Here is a 20,991-nt window from a genome sequence, read left to right on the forward strand (position 1 = left end):
ACACTTCTATATATCACTCAATACACTTCTATATATCACTCAATACACTCCTATATATCACTCAATACACTCCTTCATATATCACTCAGACACTTCTATATATCACTCAGACACTTCTATATATCACTCAATACACTTCTATATATCACTCAATACACTCCTATATATCACTCAATACACTCCTTCATATATCACTCAGACACTTCTATATATCACTCAGACACTTCTATATATCACTCAATACACTTCTATATATCACTCAATACACTCCTATATATCACTCAATACACTTCTATATATCACTCAATACACTTCTATATATCACTCAATACACTTCTATATATCACTCAATACACTTCTATATATCACTCAATACACTTCTATATATCACTCAATACACTTCTATATATCACTCAATACACTTCTATATATCACTCAATACACTTCTATATATCACTCAATACACTTCTATATATCACTCAATACACTTCAATATATCACTCAATACACTTCTATATATCACTCAATACACTTCTATATATCACTCAATACACTTCTATATATCACTCAATACACTCCTATATATCACTCAATACACTTCTATATATCACTCAATACACTTCTATATATCACTCAATACACTTCTATATATCACTCAATACACTCCTATATATCACTCAATAAACTCCTTCATATATCACTCAATACACTTCTATATATCACTCAATACACTTCTATATATCACTCAATACACTTCTATATATCACTCAATACACTTCTATATATCACTCAATACACTTCTATATATCAATCAATACACTTCTATATATCACTCAGACACTTCTATATATCACTCAATACACTTCTATATATCACTCAATACACTTCTATATATCACTCAATACACTTCTATATATCACTCAGACACTTCTATATATCACTCAATACACTTCTATATATCACTCAATACACTTCTATATATCACTCAATACACTTCTATATATCACTCAATACACTTCTATATATCACTCAATACACTCCTTCATATATCACTCAATACACTTCTATATATCACTCAATACACTCCTTCATATATCACTCAATATACTTCTATATATCACTCAGACACTTCTATATATCACTCAATACACTTCTATATATCACTCAATACACTCCTTCATATATCACTCAATATACTTCTATATATCACTCAGACACTTCTATATATCACTCAATACACTTCTATATATCACTCAATACACTCCTTCATATATCACTCAATATACTTCTATATATCACTCAGTACACTTCTATATATCACTCAATACACTTCTATATATCACTCAATACACTCCTTCATATATCACTCAATACACTTCTATATATCACTCAATACACTTCTATATATCACTCAATACACTCCTATATATCACTCAATACACTCCTATATATCACTCAATACACTCCTTCATATATCACTCAATAAACTCCTTCATATATCACTCAATACACTCCTTCATATAGCACTCAATACACTTCTATATATCACTCAATACACTCCTTCATATATCACTCAGTACACTTCTATATATCACTCAGTACACTTCTATATATCACTCAATACACTTCTATATATCACTCAATACACTTCTATATATCACTCAATACACTTCTATATATCACTCAATACACTTCTATATATCACTCAATACACTCCTATATATCACTCAATAAACTCCTTCATATATCACTCAATACACTTCTATATATCACTCAATACACTTCTATATATCACTCAATACACTTCTATATATCACTCAATACACTTCTATATATCACTCAATACACTTCTATATATCAATCAATACACTTCTATATATCACTCAGACACTTCTATATATCACTCAATACACTTCTATATATCACTCAATACACTTCTATATATCACTCAATACACTTCTATATATCACTCAGTACACTTCTATATATCACTCAATACACTTCTATATATCACTCAATACACTTCTATATATCACTCAATACACTTCTATATATCACTCAATACACTTCTATATATCACTCAATACACTTCTATATATCACTCAATACACTCCTTCATATATCACTCAATACACTTCTATTTATCACTCAATACACTCCTTCATATATCACTCAATATACTTCTATATATCACTCAGACACTTCTATATATCACTCAATACACTTCTATATATCACTCAATACACTCCTTCATATATCACTCAATATACTTCTATATATCACTCAGACACTTCTATATATCACTCAATACACTTCTATATATCACTCAATACACTCCTTCATATATCACTCAATATACTTCTATATATCACTCAGACACTTCTATATATCACTCAATACACTTCTATATATCACTCAATACACTCCTTCATATATCACTCAATACACTTCTATATATCACTCAATACACTTCTATATATCACTCAATACACTCCTATATATCACTCAATACACTCCTATATATCACTCAATACACTCCTTCATATATCACTCAATAAACTCCTTCATATATCACTCAATACACTCCTTCATATAGCACTCAATACACTTCTATATATCACTCAATACACTCCTTCATATATCACTCAGACACTTCTATATATCACTCAGACACTTCTATATATCACTCAATACACTCCTATATATCACTCAATACACTCCTATATATCACTCGATACACTTGTATATATCACTCAATACACTCCTATATATCACTCAATACACTCCTTCATATATCACTCAATACACTCCTTCATATATTACTCGATACACTTCTATATATCACTCAATACACTCCTATATATCTCTCAATACACTCCTTCATATATCACTCAATACACTCCTTCATATATCACTCAATACACTTCTATATATCACTCAATACACTCCTTCATATATCACTCAATACACTTCTATATATCACTCAATACACGCCTTCATATATCACTCAATACACTCCTTCATATATCACTCAATACACTTCTATATATCACTCAATACACTCCTATATATCACTCAATACACTCCTATATTTTACTCAATACACTCCTTCATATATCACTCAATACACTTCTATATATCACTCAATACACTCCTTCATATATCACTCAATAAACTCCTTCATATATCACTCAATACACTCCTATATATCACTCAATACACTCCTATATATCACTCGATACACTTGTATATATCACTCAATACACTCCTATATATCACTCAATACACTCCTATATATCACTCAATAAACTCCTTCATATATTACTCGATACACTTCTATATATCACTCAATACACTCCTATATATCTCTCAATACACTCCTTCATATATCACTCAATACACTCCTTCATATATCACTCAATACACTTCTATATATCACTCAATACACTCCTTCATATATCACTCAATACACTTCTATATATCACTCAATACACTTCTATATATCACTCAATACACTCCTTCATATATCACTCAATACACTTCTATATATCACTCAATACACTCCTTCATATATCACTCAATACACTTCTATATATCACACAATACACTCCTTCATATATCACTCAATATACTTCTATATATCACTCAGACACTTCTATATATCACTCAATACACTTCTATATATCACTCAATACACTCCTTCATATATCACTCAATATACTTCTATATATCACTCAGACACTTCTATATATCACTCAATACACTTCTATATATCACTCAATACACTCCTTCATATATCACTCAATATACTTCTATATATCACTCAGACACTTCTATATATCACTCAATACACTTCTATATATCACTCAATACACTCCTTCATATATCACTCAATACACTTCTATATATCACTCAATACACTTCTATATATCACTCAATACACTCCTATATATCACTCAATACACTCCTATATATCACTCAATACACTCCTTCATATATCACTCAATAAACTCCTTCATATATCACTCAATACACTCCTTCATATAGCACTCAATACACTTCTATATATCACTCAATACACTCCTTCATATATCACTCAATAAACTCCTTCATATATCACTCAATACACTCCTATATATCACTCAATACACTCCTATATATCACTCGATACACTTGTATATATCACTCAATACACTCCTATATATCACTCAATACACTCCTATATATCACTCAATACACTCCTTCATATATTACTCGATACACTTCTATATATCACTCAATACACTCCTATATATCTCTCAATACACTCCTTCATATATCACTCAATACACTCCTTCATATATCACTCAATACACTCCTTCATATATCACTCAATACACTTCTATATATCACTCAATACACGCCTTCATATATCACTCAATACACTCCTTCATATATCACTCAATACACTTCTATATATCACTCAATACACTCCTATATATCACTCAATACACTCCTATATTTTACTCAATACACTCCTTCATATATCACTCAATACACTTCTATATATCACTCAATACACTCCTTCATATATCACTCAATAAACTCCTTCATATATCACTCAATACACTCCTATATATCACTCAATACACTCCTATATATCACTCGATACACTTGTATATATCACTCAATACACTCCTATATATCACTCAATACACTCCTATATATCACTCAATACACTCCTTCATATATTACTCGATACACTTCTATATATCACTCAATACACTCCTATATATCTCTCAATACACTCCTTCATATATCACTCAATACACTCCTTCATATATCACTCAATACACTTCTATATATCACTCAATACACTCCTTCATATATCACTCAATACACTTCTATATATCACTCAATACACTTCTATATATCACTCAATACACTCCTTCATATATCACTCAATACACTTCTATATATCACTCAATACACTCCTTCATATATCACTCAATACACTTCTATATATCACACAATACACTCCTTCATATATCACTCAATACACTTCTATATATCACTCAATACACTCCTTCATATATCACTCAATACACTTCTATATATCACTCAATACACTTCTATATATCACTCAATACACTTCTATATATCACTCAATACACTCCTTCATATATCACTCAATACACTCCTTCATATATCACTCAATACACTTCTATATATCACTCAATACACTCCTTCATATATCACTCAATACACTTCTATATATCACTCAATACACTTCTATATATCACTCAATACACTCCTTCATATATCACTCAATACACTTCTATATATCACTCAATACACTCCTATATATCACTCAATACACTCCTTCATATATCACTCAATACACTCCTTCATATATCACTCAATACACCTCTATATATCACTCAATACACTCCTTCATATATCACTCAATACACTTCTATATATCACTCAATACACTTCTATATATCACTCGATACACTCCTTCATATATCACTCAATATACTTCTATATATCACTCAATACACTCCTATATATCACTCAATACACTCCTATATATCACTCAATACACTTCTATATATCACACAATACACTCCTTCATATATCACTCAATACACTCCTATATATCACTCAATACACTCCTTCATATATCACTCGATCCACTTCTATATATCACTTAATACACTCCATATATCACTCAATACACCCCTTCATATATCACTCAATATACTTCTATATATCACTCAATACACTCCTATATATCACTCAATACACTCCTTCATATATCACTCAATACACTTCTATATATCACTCAATACACTCCTTCATATATCACTCAATACACTTCTATATATCACTCAATACACTTCTCAATATCACTCGATACACTTCTATATATCACTCAATACACTTCTTCATATATCACTCAATACACTTCTATATATCACTCAATACACTCCTTCAGATATCACTCAATACACTCCTTCATATATCACTCAATACACTTCTATATATCACTCAATACACTCCTTCATATATCACTGAATACACTTCTATATATCACTCAATACACTTCTTCATATATCACTCAATACACTCCTTCATATATCACTCAATACACTTCTATATATCACTCAATACACTCCTTCATATATCACTCAATACACGCCTTCATATATCACTCAATACACTTCTATATATCACTCAATACACTCCTTCATATATCACTCAATACACTTCTATATATCACTCAATACACTCCTATATATCACCCAATACACTCCTTCATATATCACTCAATTCACTTCTATATATCACTCGATACACTTCTATATATCACTCAATACACTTCTATATATCACTCGATACACTCCTTCATATATCACTCAATACACTTCTATATATCACTCAATACACTTCTATATATCACTCAATACACTCCTTCATATATCACTCAATACACTTCTATATATCACTCAATACACTTCTATATATCACTCAATACACTCCTTCATATATCACTCAATACACTCCTATAAATCACTCAATACACTTCTATATATCACTCAATACACTCCTTCATATATCACTCAATACACTCCTATATATCACTCAATACACTCCTATATATCACTCAATACACTTCTATATATCACTCAATACACTCCTTCATATATCACTCGATCCACTTCTATATATCACTCAATACACTCCATATATCACTCAATACACCCCTTCATATATCACTCAATATACTTCTATATATCACTAAATACACTCCTATATATCACTCAATACTCTCCTTCATATATCACTCAATACACTTCTATATATCACTCAATACACTCCTTCATATATCACTCAATACACTTCTATATATCACTCAATACACTTCTATATATCACTCAATACACTCCTTCATATATCACTCGATACACTTCTATATATCACACAATACACTCATTCATATATCACTCAATACACTTCTATATATCACTCAATACACTTCTATATATCACTCAATACACTTCTATATATCATTCAATACACTTCTATATATCACTCAATACACTCCTTCATATATCACTCAGTACACTTCTATATATCACTCAATACACTTCTATATATCACTCAATACACTCCTTCATATATCACTCAATACACTTCTATATATCACTCAATACATTTGTATATATAACTGAATACACTCCTTCATATATCACTCAATACACTTCTATATATCACTCAATACACTTCTATATATCACTCAATACACTCCTTCATATATCACTCAATACACTTCTATATATCACTAAATACACTCCTTCATATATCACTCAATACACTTCTATATATCACACAATACACTCCTTCATATATCACTCAATACACTTCTATATATCACTCAATACACTCCTTCATATATCACTCAATACACTTCTATATATCACTCAATACACTTCTATATATCACTCAATACACTTCTATATATCACTCAATACATTCCTTCATATATCACTCAATACACTCCTTCATATATCACTCAATACACTTCTATATATCACTCAATACACTCCTTCATATATCACTCAATACACTTCTATATATCACTCAATACACTTCTATATATCACTCAATACACTCCTTCATATATCACTCAATACACTTCTATATATCACTCAATACACTCCTATATATCACTCAATACACTCCTTCATATATCACTCAATACACTCCTTCATATATCACTCAATACACTTCTATATATCACTCAATACACTCCTTCATATATCACTCAATACACTTCTATATATCACTCAATACACTTCTATATATCACTCGATACACTCCTTCATATATCACTCAATATACTTCTATATATCACTCAATACACTCCTATATATCACTCAATACACTCCTATATATCACTCAATACACTTCTATATATCACACAATACACTCCTTCATATATCACTCAATACACTCCTATATATCACTCAATACACTCCTTCATATATCACTCGATCCACTTCTATATATCACTTAATACACTCCATATATCACTCAATACACCCCTTCATATATCACTCAATATACTTCTATATATCACTCAATACACTCCTATATATCACTCAATACACTCCTTCATATATCACTCAATACACTTCTATATATCACTCAATACACTCCTTCATATATCACTCAATACACTTCTATATATCACTCAATACACTTCTCAATATCACTCGATACACTTCTATATATCACTCAATACACTTCTTCATATATCACTCAATACACTTCTATATATCACTCAATACACTCCTTCATATATCACTCAATATACTTCTATATATCACTCAATACACTCCTATATATCACTCAATACACTCCTATATATCACTCAATACACTTCTATATATCACACAATACACTCCTTCATATATCACTCAATACACTCCTATATATCACTCAATACACTCCTTCATATATCACTCGATCCACTTCTATATATCACTTAATACACTCCATATATCACTCAATACACCCCTTCATATATCACTCAATATACTTCTATATATCACTCAATACACTCCTATATATCACTCAATACACTCCTTCATATATCACTCAATACACTTCTATATATAACTCAATACACTCCTTCATATATCACTCAATACACTTCTATATATCACTCAATACACTTCTCAATATCACTCAATACACTTCTATATATCACTCAATACACTTCTTCATATATCACTCAATACACTTCTATATATCACTCAATACACTCCTTCAGATATCACGCAATACACTCCTTCATATATCACTCAATACACTTCTATATATCACTCAATACACTCCTTCATATATCACTGAATACACTTCTATATATCACTCAATACACTTCTTCATATATCACTCAATACACTCCTTCATATATCACTCAATACACTTCTATATATCACTCAATACACTCCTTCATATATCACTCAATACACGCCTTCATATATCACTCGATACACTTCTATATATCACTCAATACACTTCTATATATCACTCGATACACTCCTTCATATATCACTCAATACACTTCTATATATCACTCAATACACTCCTTCATATATCACTCAATACACGCCTTCATATATCACTCGATACACTTCTATATATCACTCAATACACTCCTTCATATATCACTCAATACACTTCTATATATCACTCAATACACTTCTATATATCACTCAATACACTCCTTCATATATCACTCAATACACTCCTATACACCAATACACTCAATACATCTCCTTCATATATCACTCAATACACTTCTATATATCACTCAATACACTCCTTCATATATCACTCAATACACTCCTATATATCACTCAATACACTCCTTCATATATCACTCGATCCACTTCTATATATCACTTAATACACTCCATATATCACTCAATACACCCCTTCATATATCACTCAATATACTTCTATATATCACTCAATACACTCCTATATATCACTCAATACACTCCTTCATATATCACTCAATACACTTCTATATATCACTCAATACACTCCTTCATATATCACTCAATACACTTCTATATATCACTCAATACACTTCTCAATATCACTCAATACACTTCTATATATCACTCAATACACTTCTTCATATATCACTCAATACACTTCTATATATCACTCAATACACTCCTTCAGATATCACGCAATACACTCCTTCATATATCACTCAATACACTTCTATATATCACTCAATACACTCCTTCATATATCACTGAATACACTTCTATATATCACTCAATACACTTCTTCATATATCACTCAATACACTCCTTCATATATCACTCAATACACTTCTATATATCACTCAATACACTCCTTCATATATCACTCAATACACGCCTTCATATATCACTCGATACACTTCTATATATCACTCAATACACTTCTATATATCACTCGATACACTCCTTCATATATCACTCAATACACTTCTATATATCACTCAATACACTTCTATATATCACTCAATACACTCCTTCATATATCACTCAATACACTTCTATATATCACTCAATACACTTCTATATATCACTCAATACACTCCTTCATATATCACTCAATACACTCCTATATATCACTCAATACTCTCCTTCATATATCACTCAATACACTTCTATATATCACTCAATACACTCCTTCATATATCACTCAATACACTTCTATATATCACTCAATACACTTCTATATATCACTCAATACACTCCTTCATATATCACTTGATACACTTCTATATATCACACAATACACTCATTCATATATCACTCAATACACTTCTATATATCACTCAATACACTTCTATATATCATTCAATACACTTCTATATATCACTCAATACACTCCTTCATATATCACTCAGTACACTTCTATATATCATTCAATACACTTCTATATATCACTCAATACACTCCTTCATATATCACTCAATACACTTCTATATATCACTCAATACATTTGTATATATAACTGAATACACTCCTTCATATATCACTCAATACACTCCTTCATATATCACTCAATACACTTCTATATATCACTCAATACACTCCTTCATATATCACTCAATACACTTCTATATATCAGTCGAGGTGTGCAATCTTTAATCCAAAAACCTCAAAGGACTGGTAATTCCCCCATTTTGACACAAGACTCACAACGTGATTAATGTGTAAAAAAAACACTGCAAATCAAATTAGAATTACAACCCTTAATAACTCCATAAAGAAAGAACTTGTACTCATAACTTAATTAAAGGAATAGAAAAATAGACTAGAGACATTTCTATCCTTCTCGTGGTCTGAATCACACATATTGTACGTATTTTTCGGGGGTAGCGGAAAAATACCGAAGTGTAGTTGTGGGGCCGTTGATCATTTGAAAAGTGAGTGTAGGGGCAGTTTTGGCTAAATTTATGACAGGGAATTATGGGGAATTCCCTTACCCCAACCAATGAAACTATAAACGCTTATGGGATTTTCTCCGTCTGGTTAATGCATTTAAATAACATAGCACATACGGCATGAAAATTATTATTTTTTCCGCAGTAAGTGTTAGGGAGAATTAACACTGAATGTAGACATAACTTGTAACGACATAAGAAACCAAATTAGGGTTTCCATCAAATTAAAAATCATTGCAGAGAAAATATGATGAGAGAGAATACAGGATACGGGATTCGTTCGAACGTGATTGATGACCTATTTTATGTATCACGTGGTTATGCCCTTTTATGGACATCCTGTCTGGATGTTCTCACCCTATGGAGTGAGTGTTTATGTATCACGTGGTTATGCCCTTTTATGGACATCCTGTCTGGATGTTCTCACCCTATGGAGTGAGTGTTTATGTATCACGTGGTTATGCCCTTTTATGGACATCCCGTCCGTATGTTCTCACCCTATGGAGTGAGTGTTTATGTAAACCTGATAGTGCAGCTGTTCCTTTGAAGTAAAGCATCTGTTTGAAATAAAACTGTCCTGGTGATTGATGTGTTGTGACCTTGTTGAACTGTGGAATGTGTTCGAACATTTCAAAACATTTGATTTTGTAGTGAACTTATGTCTCTGCTGTTTAGGTATCTTGTATATGAAACAGTAATTTCCGGGGTAGGTATGCCTCAGTATAGGTAAGATCTGTGAACACTACGTGCGCCAATAAACCTCAACAGAGATAAACCACTGAAGACTCTAAAGAAGAAAGAAATAAAACATGTCTCCTAGACCAATTGTCGGTGTATTGTGTCCTTCGTGTCATGAACACAATGACAAAACCATCGCAGCCCATCTTTGTGATGTCCCTGATTGTTTTAATGGTGTGCTGGATATGAGTGATATGGGCTATATTTTCCAACCGGACAATTCAACTGTGAAGATTTTCACAAACAGCCTCAACCTCAACAACCTTTTTCAACCAAAACAGGGAGTTTTTCTCCTGCGTTGCGGATGAGAGAATGGCTTAAGATAAGACTTGCTCTGTGTCAGATCTAACAGGCCCTCAGTGGAACATCCCTGCCTGGGTACGCACTGGAGAGGAAGTCTGGGGGTCAGATGATTTGAAAGCCATAAGAATCTCTTCAGTGGCATATAGGCCAGACTCCAAAATTTTAGGTTGTGCCGAATTCAATAGTTCAAATGCTACTAAATCTGTTAGTTCATATGTATTTTCCATAGCCTGCACAGAGGTCAACTATTTTGTGCCTGTCTTTAGCTTTAGGTGGGGAGATTATCATAAAGTCCTTGACATGATGAGACAAGTGGAAAATCTTTTCCAACATGGTGAACATTTACGTCGATGGGCCCTTCTGTCCTGAAGACAGAACCTGGGCCTAAAGGCAAGAAGGTCTATCCTGGAAAAGAAAACATACGACTGATGGGGGTGTCGGCTTCCCCAGGCCTTTTTCTCTAAGAAAGGAATTAGAGAATAGTGACATATAATCATGTACGTATATGTAGTATTGTTCAGTAATAATGTGTAATATGTATGCATTCTGGTACTAAAGACTTAAAAGATTTACAATGAATGAAATATCAGGCTGTCTCTCTGTTTATCCCCTGTGAGGGGTGTGTGTGTGTGTGTGTGTGTGTGTGTGTGTGTGTGTGTGTGTGTGTGTGTGTGTGTGTGTGTGTGTGTGTGTGTGTGTGTGTGTGTGTGTGTGTGTGTGTGTGTGTGTGTGTGGAAGGTCTTTGAAACTACGGTCTGAAAACAGGTGGGGCCCTTATACAGTAGGTGGAGCAATATGTACATAAGGATACCCATGTCATATCTGCTCCCACTACGCCCTCTGGTGTCCATCCGGTGTCGTCCTAACCTGCAGTTCTCCCCCTGTATGCTCTCTCTCTCTCCTCTCTTGGTGTGATTGTGTGGTTGGAGACAGTTGTGCTGGAATCAGAGCAGATCCCTATCAGCTGTGAATCGTCCCATAATCAAGACCTCTATATACACTCATTCCTGGCACCTCCACTCTGCCAGATCGTAATCTCTGCTCAGTCAGTTGTTATCCTAGCCTTTTGTCAGTTCTCAAGATCCTGTTGCCCTGCTGTGCTTGTTTCCCTGCCTTACACCGTTTTGTCCTCTTGTTGCAGTACTGCTCTGTCTCTGTCTCCTGTCTCTTGTACCACATCTCACCCCCAAACACCTTGATCTGGACTTCACTCACCACCGCCACCTTGGATTCCTCTCAGGATCTGTTTACCCTGTTCAACTCAGTCAACTACAACCTCACTCTACACTTCAGGTTTTTCTGCAACTCATCTGAGCTACCCCGGTTCTGCACTCCATATCTCTCTGTGTACAATAAACACTTTGGTTCATTCAGCCCTGCTTCTGCATCTGAGTCCACTCTTGGGTTCCCCTGTGTTTGCTCCGCGTAACACCCTTCTCCTAAAGCCCGAATGGCTGTCACGTTGTTGTGTGAGGGACTCTCCGTCCCAATATTTCGCATTTTATTTATTTTCTGCATTTTAATCTCAGAGCTTCTTCAGTCCTTCATTCAGGGGAGGAATAGAATAGCACTCTCTCTCTCTGTAGACACATTCCCTGTCACATTTCTCAGCCTCATGGATTTAGCCTCAGATATGAAAGACAGGGAATGGTAACGCTTTACAATAAGGGTACATTAGTTAATGTGTTAACCTGAATCAATAAATAATTATTTTAATATCTACTAAGTATTTATTAATTGTATGCATAATTACTAAGCCATAAAAATGCAATAAGAAATTATTTTTAAAAGCTGATAATTCATGTTAGTTAATAGTTATATAACTTTAATTTCCTGCATCTAAACCATTCAGAAACAAATGGTCTGTTAGGAAGAGAGTTAATCATTATTAACAGTATGATAAGGTTTTATCATGTATCAATTATTTTTAGTGATGCAGGTTCATGTTATTGAGAGATTGTCTTTATTCTAGTTTATAAAATCTCACCATTGACTAACTGATGTGCCATGACAACTTGAAAAGCAACTGCAAATGAAGAAAACAAACTATTCAGTAATTTATCTTTTATTTCAAAAGCAAGATTAGCAACATCACACAGTTTCATCACAAGTTTAGCTAATGTCAGTTAACCTGAAAGGTTAGTCTACCTAAACAGTAGCTAGCTAACAGCAGATCATGACTTAGTATAAAAGTCTGCATTGAACTTCAAAGAATGTTTTTTTTCGTAGTTACAAGTTTGCTGTTTGCTGTCTCTTGTAAATTCCTTTGTCATTATTTCTAACTGTTAGATATGGCTCGTTAGCTAATCATTAGATAGGTGGAAAGCTTTTTTTGTGATTACATGTTTTATTTGTCATGTTGGTGAGCTGCAGTCAGTGACAGATCTTGGTTTGAGTATTGAAGTGTAGACTGTTGACCCCTGGAGGTGGAGGTGAAGTAGCCTGTTGACCCCTGGAGGTGGAGGTGAAGTAGCCTGTTGACCCCTGGAGGTGGAGGGGAAGTAGCCTGTTGACCCCTGGAGGTGGAGGTGAAGTAGCCTGTTGACCCCTGGAGGTGGAGGTGAAGGAGCCTGTTGACCCCTGGAGGTGGAGGTGAAGTAGCCTGTTGACCCCTGGAGGTGGAGGTGAAGTAGCCTGTTGACCCCTGGAGGTGGAGGGGAAGTAGCCTGTTGACCCCTGGAGGTGGAGGTGAAGTAGCCTGTTGACCCCTGGAGGTGGAGGTGAAGTAGCCTGTTGACCCCTGGAGGTGGAGGTGAAGTAGCCTGTTGACCCCTGGAGGTGGAGGTGAAGTAGCCTGTTGATCCCTGGAGGTGGAGGGGAAGTAGCCTGTTGACCCCTGGAGGTGGAGGTGAAGTAGCCTGTTGACCCCTGGAGGTGGAGGTGAAGGAGCCTGTTGACCCCTGGAGGTGGAGGTGAAGTAGCCTGTTGACCCCTGGAGGTGGAGGTGAAGTAGCCTGTTGATCCCTGGAGGTGGAGGGGAAGTAGCCTGTTGACCCCTGGAGGTGGAGGTGAAGTAGCCTGTTGACCCCTGGAGGTGGAGGTGAAGTAGCTGGGTCATTTCCTAGCCTACATTCTTCTGGAACAGAGAGATACAAACTTCCACTCACAGGGCACGTCGAACCAGAGCTTCTCACTCGCAGCGTTCATCTGCAGACAGTCCTCTCCTTCTCCAGCGTTATTGGGCTCACCAGTGTTCCAGTTAGTGTAGTCAAATCTGGACCCATCTGACCACATCCATAAGCCCTCCTTGACTGCATCAAAACCTCCAAGCCAGGTGTCAGGTAGGTGAACATTGGTGTCCTTTGTCAGTGATTGCATGAACTGGTACTCTAAAAGGTTATGCACGGATGCTAGGTTTCCACCAAGTGCCAAACAGTTTTGCTCCGAATCTGACCATGACTGTGGAATGCTGACAAACTTGAAACAGCGTGATCCATATGGGTGCCAGTCTGAGGGACATGAACTTTCCTTTGTCCCCACATGCAGTGCTGCTACCTGAGCCTCGACAGGAGGAGTCTGTTCCACCTCAGTCTTCAGTAAGGGTTCTAAACCAAGGAGCTGGGTTAGGTTTGCGTCGCCCAGTGAAATGGCAGCACTCAGAAGCAGAAGGACGGCCAACTTCTCCATGGTAATCTGTTCCTGTCAGAGAAGGAATCACAGGTGGTAGTCTGTAGGTTCTGTTCAGCTTGAGAAAGAGGAACACTTTTATACATGTAGCTCACCGAGCCACAAGGACGAAGTACAAAACATGTATTTACACTGATTCCAATGTACCAAAAAACATGTTGACACTGATTCCACATCCTATTGGGAAATGTATCCTAATCCTTTTGGCAAATATACACTGAGTGTACAAAACATTAAGGTCCCCTGCTCTTTCCATGACCTAGACTGACCAGGTGAATCCAGGTGAAAGCTATGATCCCTCATTAATGTCACTTGTTAAATCCACTTCAATCAGTGTAGATGAAGGGGAAGAGACTGGTTAAAAAAAGATTTTGGAGTGTTGAGACAATTGAGAGATGGATTGTGTATGTGCCATTCAGAGGGTGAAGACAACAGATTTAAGTGCCTTTGAACGGGGTATGATAGTAGGTGCCAGATGCACCTGTTCCTGTCAAGAACTGCAACGCTGCTGGGTTTTTCACGCTCAACAGTTTCTGGTGTGTACAAAACATTAAGAACACCTTCCTAATATTGAGTTGCAGCTCCCCCCACCGAATACGAAGAATCAAATCAAATGTATTTATATAGCCCTTCTTACATCAGCTGATATCTCAAAGTGCTGTACAGAAACCAAGTTTAAAACCCCAAACAGCAAGCAATGCAGGTGAAGAAGCATTATAAACATGATAATAAGGTTGTCCAGCCAATAACAAAAACCTTTTAGCAGCAAAAACTAAAATACATAAATACAGATGTATAAATAAAAATGAATGAAACTGAAAAAAGCATTTAAACCCGGTCGGGCACCCAAGAAGGGTAACAGTCTGTAATGTCCACTGGATGGTGGGGGGGGGGGGCAGGGTAACAGTCTGTAATGTCCATTGGGGGGGGTAACAGTCTGTAATGTCCATTGGATGGTGGGGGGGGGGGTAACAGTCTGTAATGTCCATTGGGGGGGGGGGGGGGGGGGCAGGGTAACAGTCTGTAATGTCCATTGGGGGGGGGGGGGGGGGGGGCAGGGTAACAGTCTGTAATGTCCATTGGATGGTGGGGGCAGGGTAACAGTCTGTAATGTCCATTGGGGGGGGGGGGGGGGCAGGGTAACAGTCTGTAATGTCCATGGGGGGGGGGGGGGGGGGCAGGGTAACAGTCTGTAATGTCCATTGGATGGGGGGGGGCAGGGTAACAGTCTGTAATGTCCATTGGGGGGGGGGGGGGCAGGGTAACAGTCTGTAATGTCCATTGGGGGGGGGGGGGCAGGGTAACAGTCTGTAATGTCCATTGGGTGGTGGGGGGGGCAGGGTAACAGTCTGTAATGTCCATTGGGGGGTGGGGGGGTGGGGGCAGGGTAACAGTCTGTAATGTCCATTGGGGGTTGAGGTGCAGGGTAAATGTTACTGTGTGGAGGTGGGGTGCAGGGTAAATGTTACTGTGTGGAGGTGCAGGGTAAATGTTACTGTGTGGTGGTGGGGTGCAGGGTAAATGTTACTGTGTGGAGGTGGGGTGCAGGGTAAATGTTACTGTGTGGTGGTGGGGTGCAGGGTAAATGTTACTGTGTGGAGGTGGGGTGCAGGGTAAATGTTACTGTGTGGAGGTGAGGTGCAGGGTAAATGTTCCTGTGTGGTGGTGGGGTGCAGGGTAAATGTTACTGTGTGGAGGTGAGGTGCAGGGTAAATGTTCCTGTGTGGAGGTGAGGTGCAGGGTAAATGTTACTGTGTGGAGGTGCAGGGTAAATGTTCCTGTGTGGAGGTGAGGTGCAGGGTAAATGTTACTGTGTGGAGGTGGGGTGCAGGGTAAATGTTCCTGTGTGGAGGTGCAGGGTAAATGTTACGGTGTGGTGGTGAGGTGCAGGGTAAATGTTACTGTGTGGAGGTGGGGTGCAGGGTAAATGTTACTGTGTGGAGGTGCAGGGTAAATGTTACTGTGTGGAGGTGGGGTGCAGGGTAAATGTTACTGTGTGGAGGTGAGGTGCAGGGTAAATGTTACTGTGTGGAGGTGGGGTGCAGGGTAAATGTTCCTGTGTGGAGGTGAGGTGCAGGGTAAATGTTACTGTGTGGAGGTGAGGTGCAGGGTAAATGTTACTGTGTGGAGGTGCAGGGTAAATGTTACTGTGTGGAGGTGGGGTGCAGGGTAAATGTTCCTGTGTGGAGGTGGGGTGCAGGGTAAATGTTACTGTGTGGAGGTGGGGTGCAGGGTAAATGTTACTGTGTGGAGGTGGGGTGCAGGGTAAATGTTACTGTGTGGAGGTGGGGTGCAGGGTAAATGTTACTGTGTGGAGGTGCAGGGTAAATGTTACTGTGTGGAGGTGAGGTGCAGGGTAAATGTTACTGTGTGGAGGTGAGGTGCAGGGTAAATGTTACTGTGTGGAGGTGAGGTGCAGGGTAAATGTTCCTGTGTGGAGGTGAGGTGCAGGGTAAATGTTACTGTGTGGAGGTGCAGGGTAAATGTTACTGTGTGGAGGTGCAGGGTAAATGTTACTGTGTGGAGGTGGGGTGCAGGGTAAATGTTACTGTGTGGAGGTGAGGTGCAGGGTAAATGTTACTGTGTGGAGGTGAGGTGCAGGGTAAATGTTACTGTGTGGAGGTGAGGTGCAGGGTAAATGTTACTGTGTGGAGGTGAGGTGCAGGGTAAATGTTACTGTGTGGAGGTGAGGTGCAAGGTAAATGTTACTGTGTGGAGGTGGGGTGCAGGGTAAATGTTACTGTGTGGAGGTGAGGTGCAGGGTAAATGTTACTGTGTGGAGGTGGGGTGCAGGGTAAATGTTACTGTGTGGAGGTGCAGGGTAAATGTTACTGTGTGGAGGTGAGGTGCAGGGTAAATGTTACTGTGTGGAGGTGAGGTGCAGGGTAAATGTTACTGTGTGGAGGTGAGGTGCAGGGTAAATGTTACTGTGTGGAGGTGGGGTGCAGGGTAAATGTTACTGTGTGGAGGTGAGGTGCAGGGTAAATGTTACTGTGTGGAGGTGGGGTGCAGGGTAAATGTTCCTGTGTGGAGGTGGGGTGCAGGGTAAATGTTACTGTGTGGAGGTGAGGTGCAGGGTAAATGTTACTGTGTGGAGGTGAGGTGCAGGGTAAATGTTACTGTGTGGAGGTGGGGTGCAGGGTAAATGTTACTGTGTGGAGGTGGGGTGCAGGGTAAATGTTACTGTGTGGTGGTGCAGGGTAAATGTTACTGTGTGGAGGTGAGGTGCAGGGTAAATGTTACTGTGTGGAGGTGGGGTGCAGGGTAAATGTTCCTGTGTGGAGGTGCAGGGTAAATGTTACGGTGTGGAGGTGAGGTGCAGGGTAAATGTTACTGTGTGGAGGTGAGGTGCAGGGTAAATGTTACTGTGTGGAGGTGGGGTGCAGGGTAAATGTTCCTGTGTGGTGGTGGGGTGCAGGGTAAATGTTACTGTGTGGAGGTGGGGTGCAGGGTAAATGTTACTGTGTGGTGGTGAGGTGCAGGGTAAATGTTACTGTGTGGAGGTGAGGTGCAGGGTAAATGTTACTGTGTGGAGGTGAGGTGCAGGGTAAATGTTACTGTGTGGAGGTGAGGTGCAGGGTAAATGTTACTGTGTGGAGGTGAGGGTGCAGGGTAAATGTTACTGTGTGGAGGTGAGGGTAAATGTTACTGTGTGGAGGTGGGGTGCAGGGTAAATGTTACTGTGTGGAGGTGAGGTGCAGGGTAAATGTTACTGTGTGGAGGTGAGGGTAAATGTTACTGTGTGGAGGTGGGGTGCAGGGTAAATGTTACTGTGTGGAGGTGAGGGTGCAGGGTAAATGTTACTGTGTGGAGGTGAGGGTAAATGTTACTGTGTGGAGGTGGGGTGCAGGGTAAATGTTACTGTGTGGAGGTGAGGTGCAGGGTAAATGTTACTGTGTGGAGGTGCAGGGTAAATGTTCCTGTGTGGAGGTGGGGTGCAGGGTAAATGTTACTGTGTGGAGGTGGGGTGCAGGGTAAATGTTACTGTGTGGAGGTGAGGGTGCAGGGTAAATGTTCCTGTGTGGAGGTGGGGTGCAGGGTAAATGTTCCTGTGTGGAGGTGAGGTGCAGGGTAAATGTTACTGTGTGGAGGTGAGGTGCAGGGTAAATGTTACTGTGTGGAGGTGAGGGTGCAGGGTAAATGTTCCTGTGTGGAGGTGAGGTGCAGGGTAAATGTTACTGTGTGGAGGTGAGGTGCAGGGTAAATGTTCCTGTGTGGAGGTGAGGTGCAGGGTAAATGTTACTGTGTGAGGTGAGGTGCAGGGTATGTTCTGTGTGGAGGTGAGGTGCAGGTAATGTTACTGTGTGGAGGTGGGGTGCAGGGTAAATGTTACTGTGTGGAGGTGAGGTGCAGGGTAAATGTTCCTGTGTGGAGGTGAGGTGCAGGGTAAATGTTACTGTGTGGAGGTGGGGTGCAGGGTAAATGTTACTGTGTGGTGGTGGGGTGCAGGGTAAATGTTACTGTGTGGTGGTGGGGTGCAGGGTAAATGTTACTGTGTGGAGGTGAGGTGCAGGGTAAATGTTACTGTGTGGAGGTGGGGTGCAGGGTAAATGTTCCTGTGTGGTGGTGGGGTGCAGGGTAAATGTTACTGTGTGGAGGTGCAGGGTAAATGTTACTGTGTGGAGGTGAGGTGCAGGGTAAATGTTCCTGTGTGGAGGTGCAGGGTAAATGTTACTGTGTGGAGGTGAGGTGCAGGGTAAATGTTACTGTGTGGAGGTGGGGTGCAGGGTAAATGTTACTGTGTGGAGGTGCAGGGTAAATGTTACTGTGTGGAGGTGAGGTGCAGGGTAAATGTTCCTGTGTGGAGGTGAGGTGCAGGGTAAATGTTCCTGTGTGGAGGTGGGGTGCAGGGTAAATGTTACTGTGTGGTGGTGGGGTGCAGGGTAAATGTTACTGTGTGGAGGTGGGGTGCAGGGTAAATGTTACTGTGTGGTGGTGAGGTGCAGGGTAAATGTTACTGTGTGGAGGTGAGGTGCAGGGTAAATGTTACTGTGTGGAGGTGGGGTGCAGGGTAAATGTTCCTGTGTGGAGGTGAGGTGCAGGGTAAATGTTACTGTGTGGAGGTGGGGTGCAGGGTAAATGTTACTGTGTGGTGGTGAGGTGCAGGGTAAATGTTACTGTGTGGTGGTGGGGTGCAGGGTAAATGTTACTGTGTGGAGGTGGGGTGCAGGGTAAATGTTCCTGTGTGGAGATGCAGTGTAAATGTTACTGTGTGGAGGTGAGGTGCAGGGTAAATGTTACTGTGTGGAGGTGCAGGGTAAATGTTACTGTGTGGTGGTGGGGTGCAGGGTAAATGTTACTGTGTGGAGGTGGGGTGC

General features: G+C 38.6%; 2 protein-coding genes across 2 annotated transcripts in view; one reads left to right on the plus strand and one right to left on the minus strand.

Annotated features, from left to right (window-relative positions):
- Positions 1-20,991, plus strand: part of LOC139568040 (NLR family CARD domain-containing protein 3-like) — a 282,966-nt gene that overhangs the window by 36,852 nt on the left and 225,123 nt on the right. The gene's annotated exons all lie outside the window — the stretch shown is intronic.
- On the minus strand, positions 14,096-15,740 carry LOC139563739 (ladderlectin-like). The gene has a single exon (XM_071383020.1). The coding sequence runs from the start codon at positions 15,671-15,673 to the stop codon at positions 15,113-15,115; it is 561 nt and encodes a 186-aa protein (XP_071239121.1). The 5' UTR covers positions 15,674-15,740; the 3' UTR covers positions 14,096-15,112.

Source organism: Salvelinus alpinus, chromosome 1, assembly GCF_045679555.1.
Source record: "Salvelinus alpinus chromosome 1, SLU_Salpinus.1, whole genome shotgun sequence".
In the NCBI taxonomy this organism is placed as follows: Eukaryota; Metazoa; Chordata; class Actinopteri; order Salmoniformes; family Salmonidae; genus Salvelinus; species Salvelinus alpinus.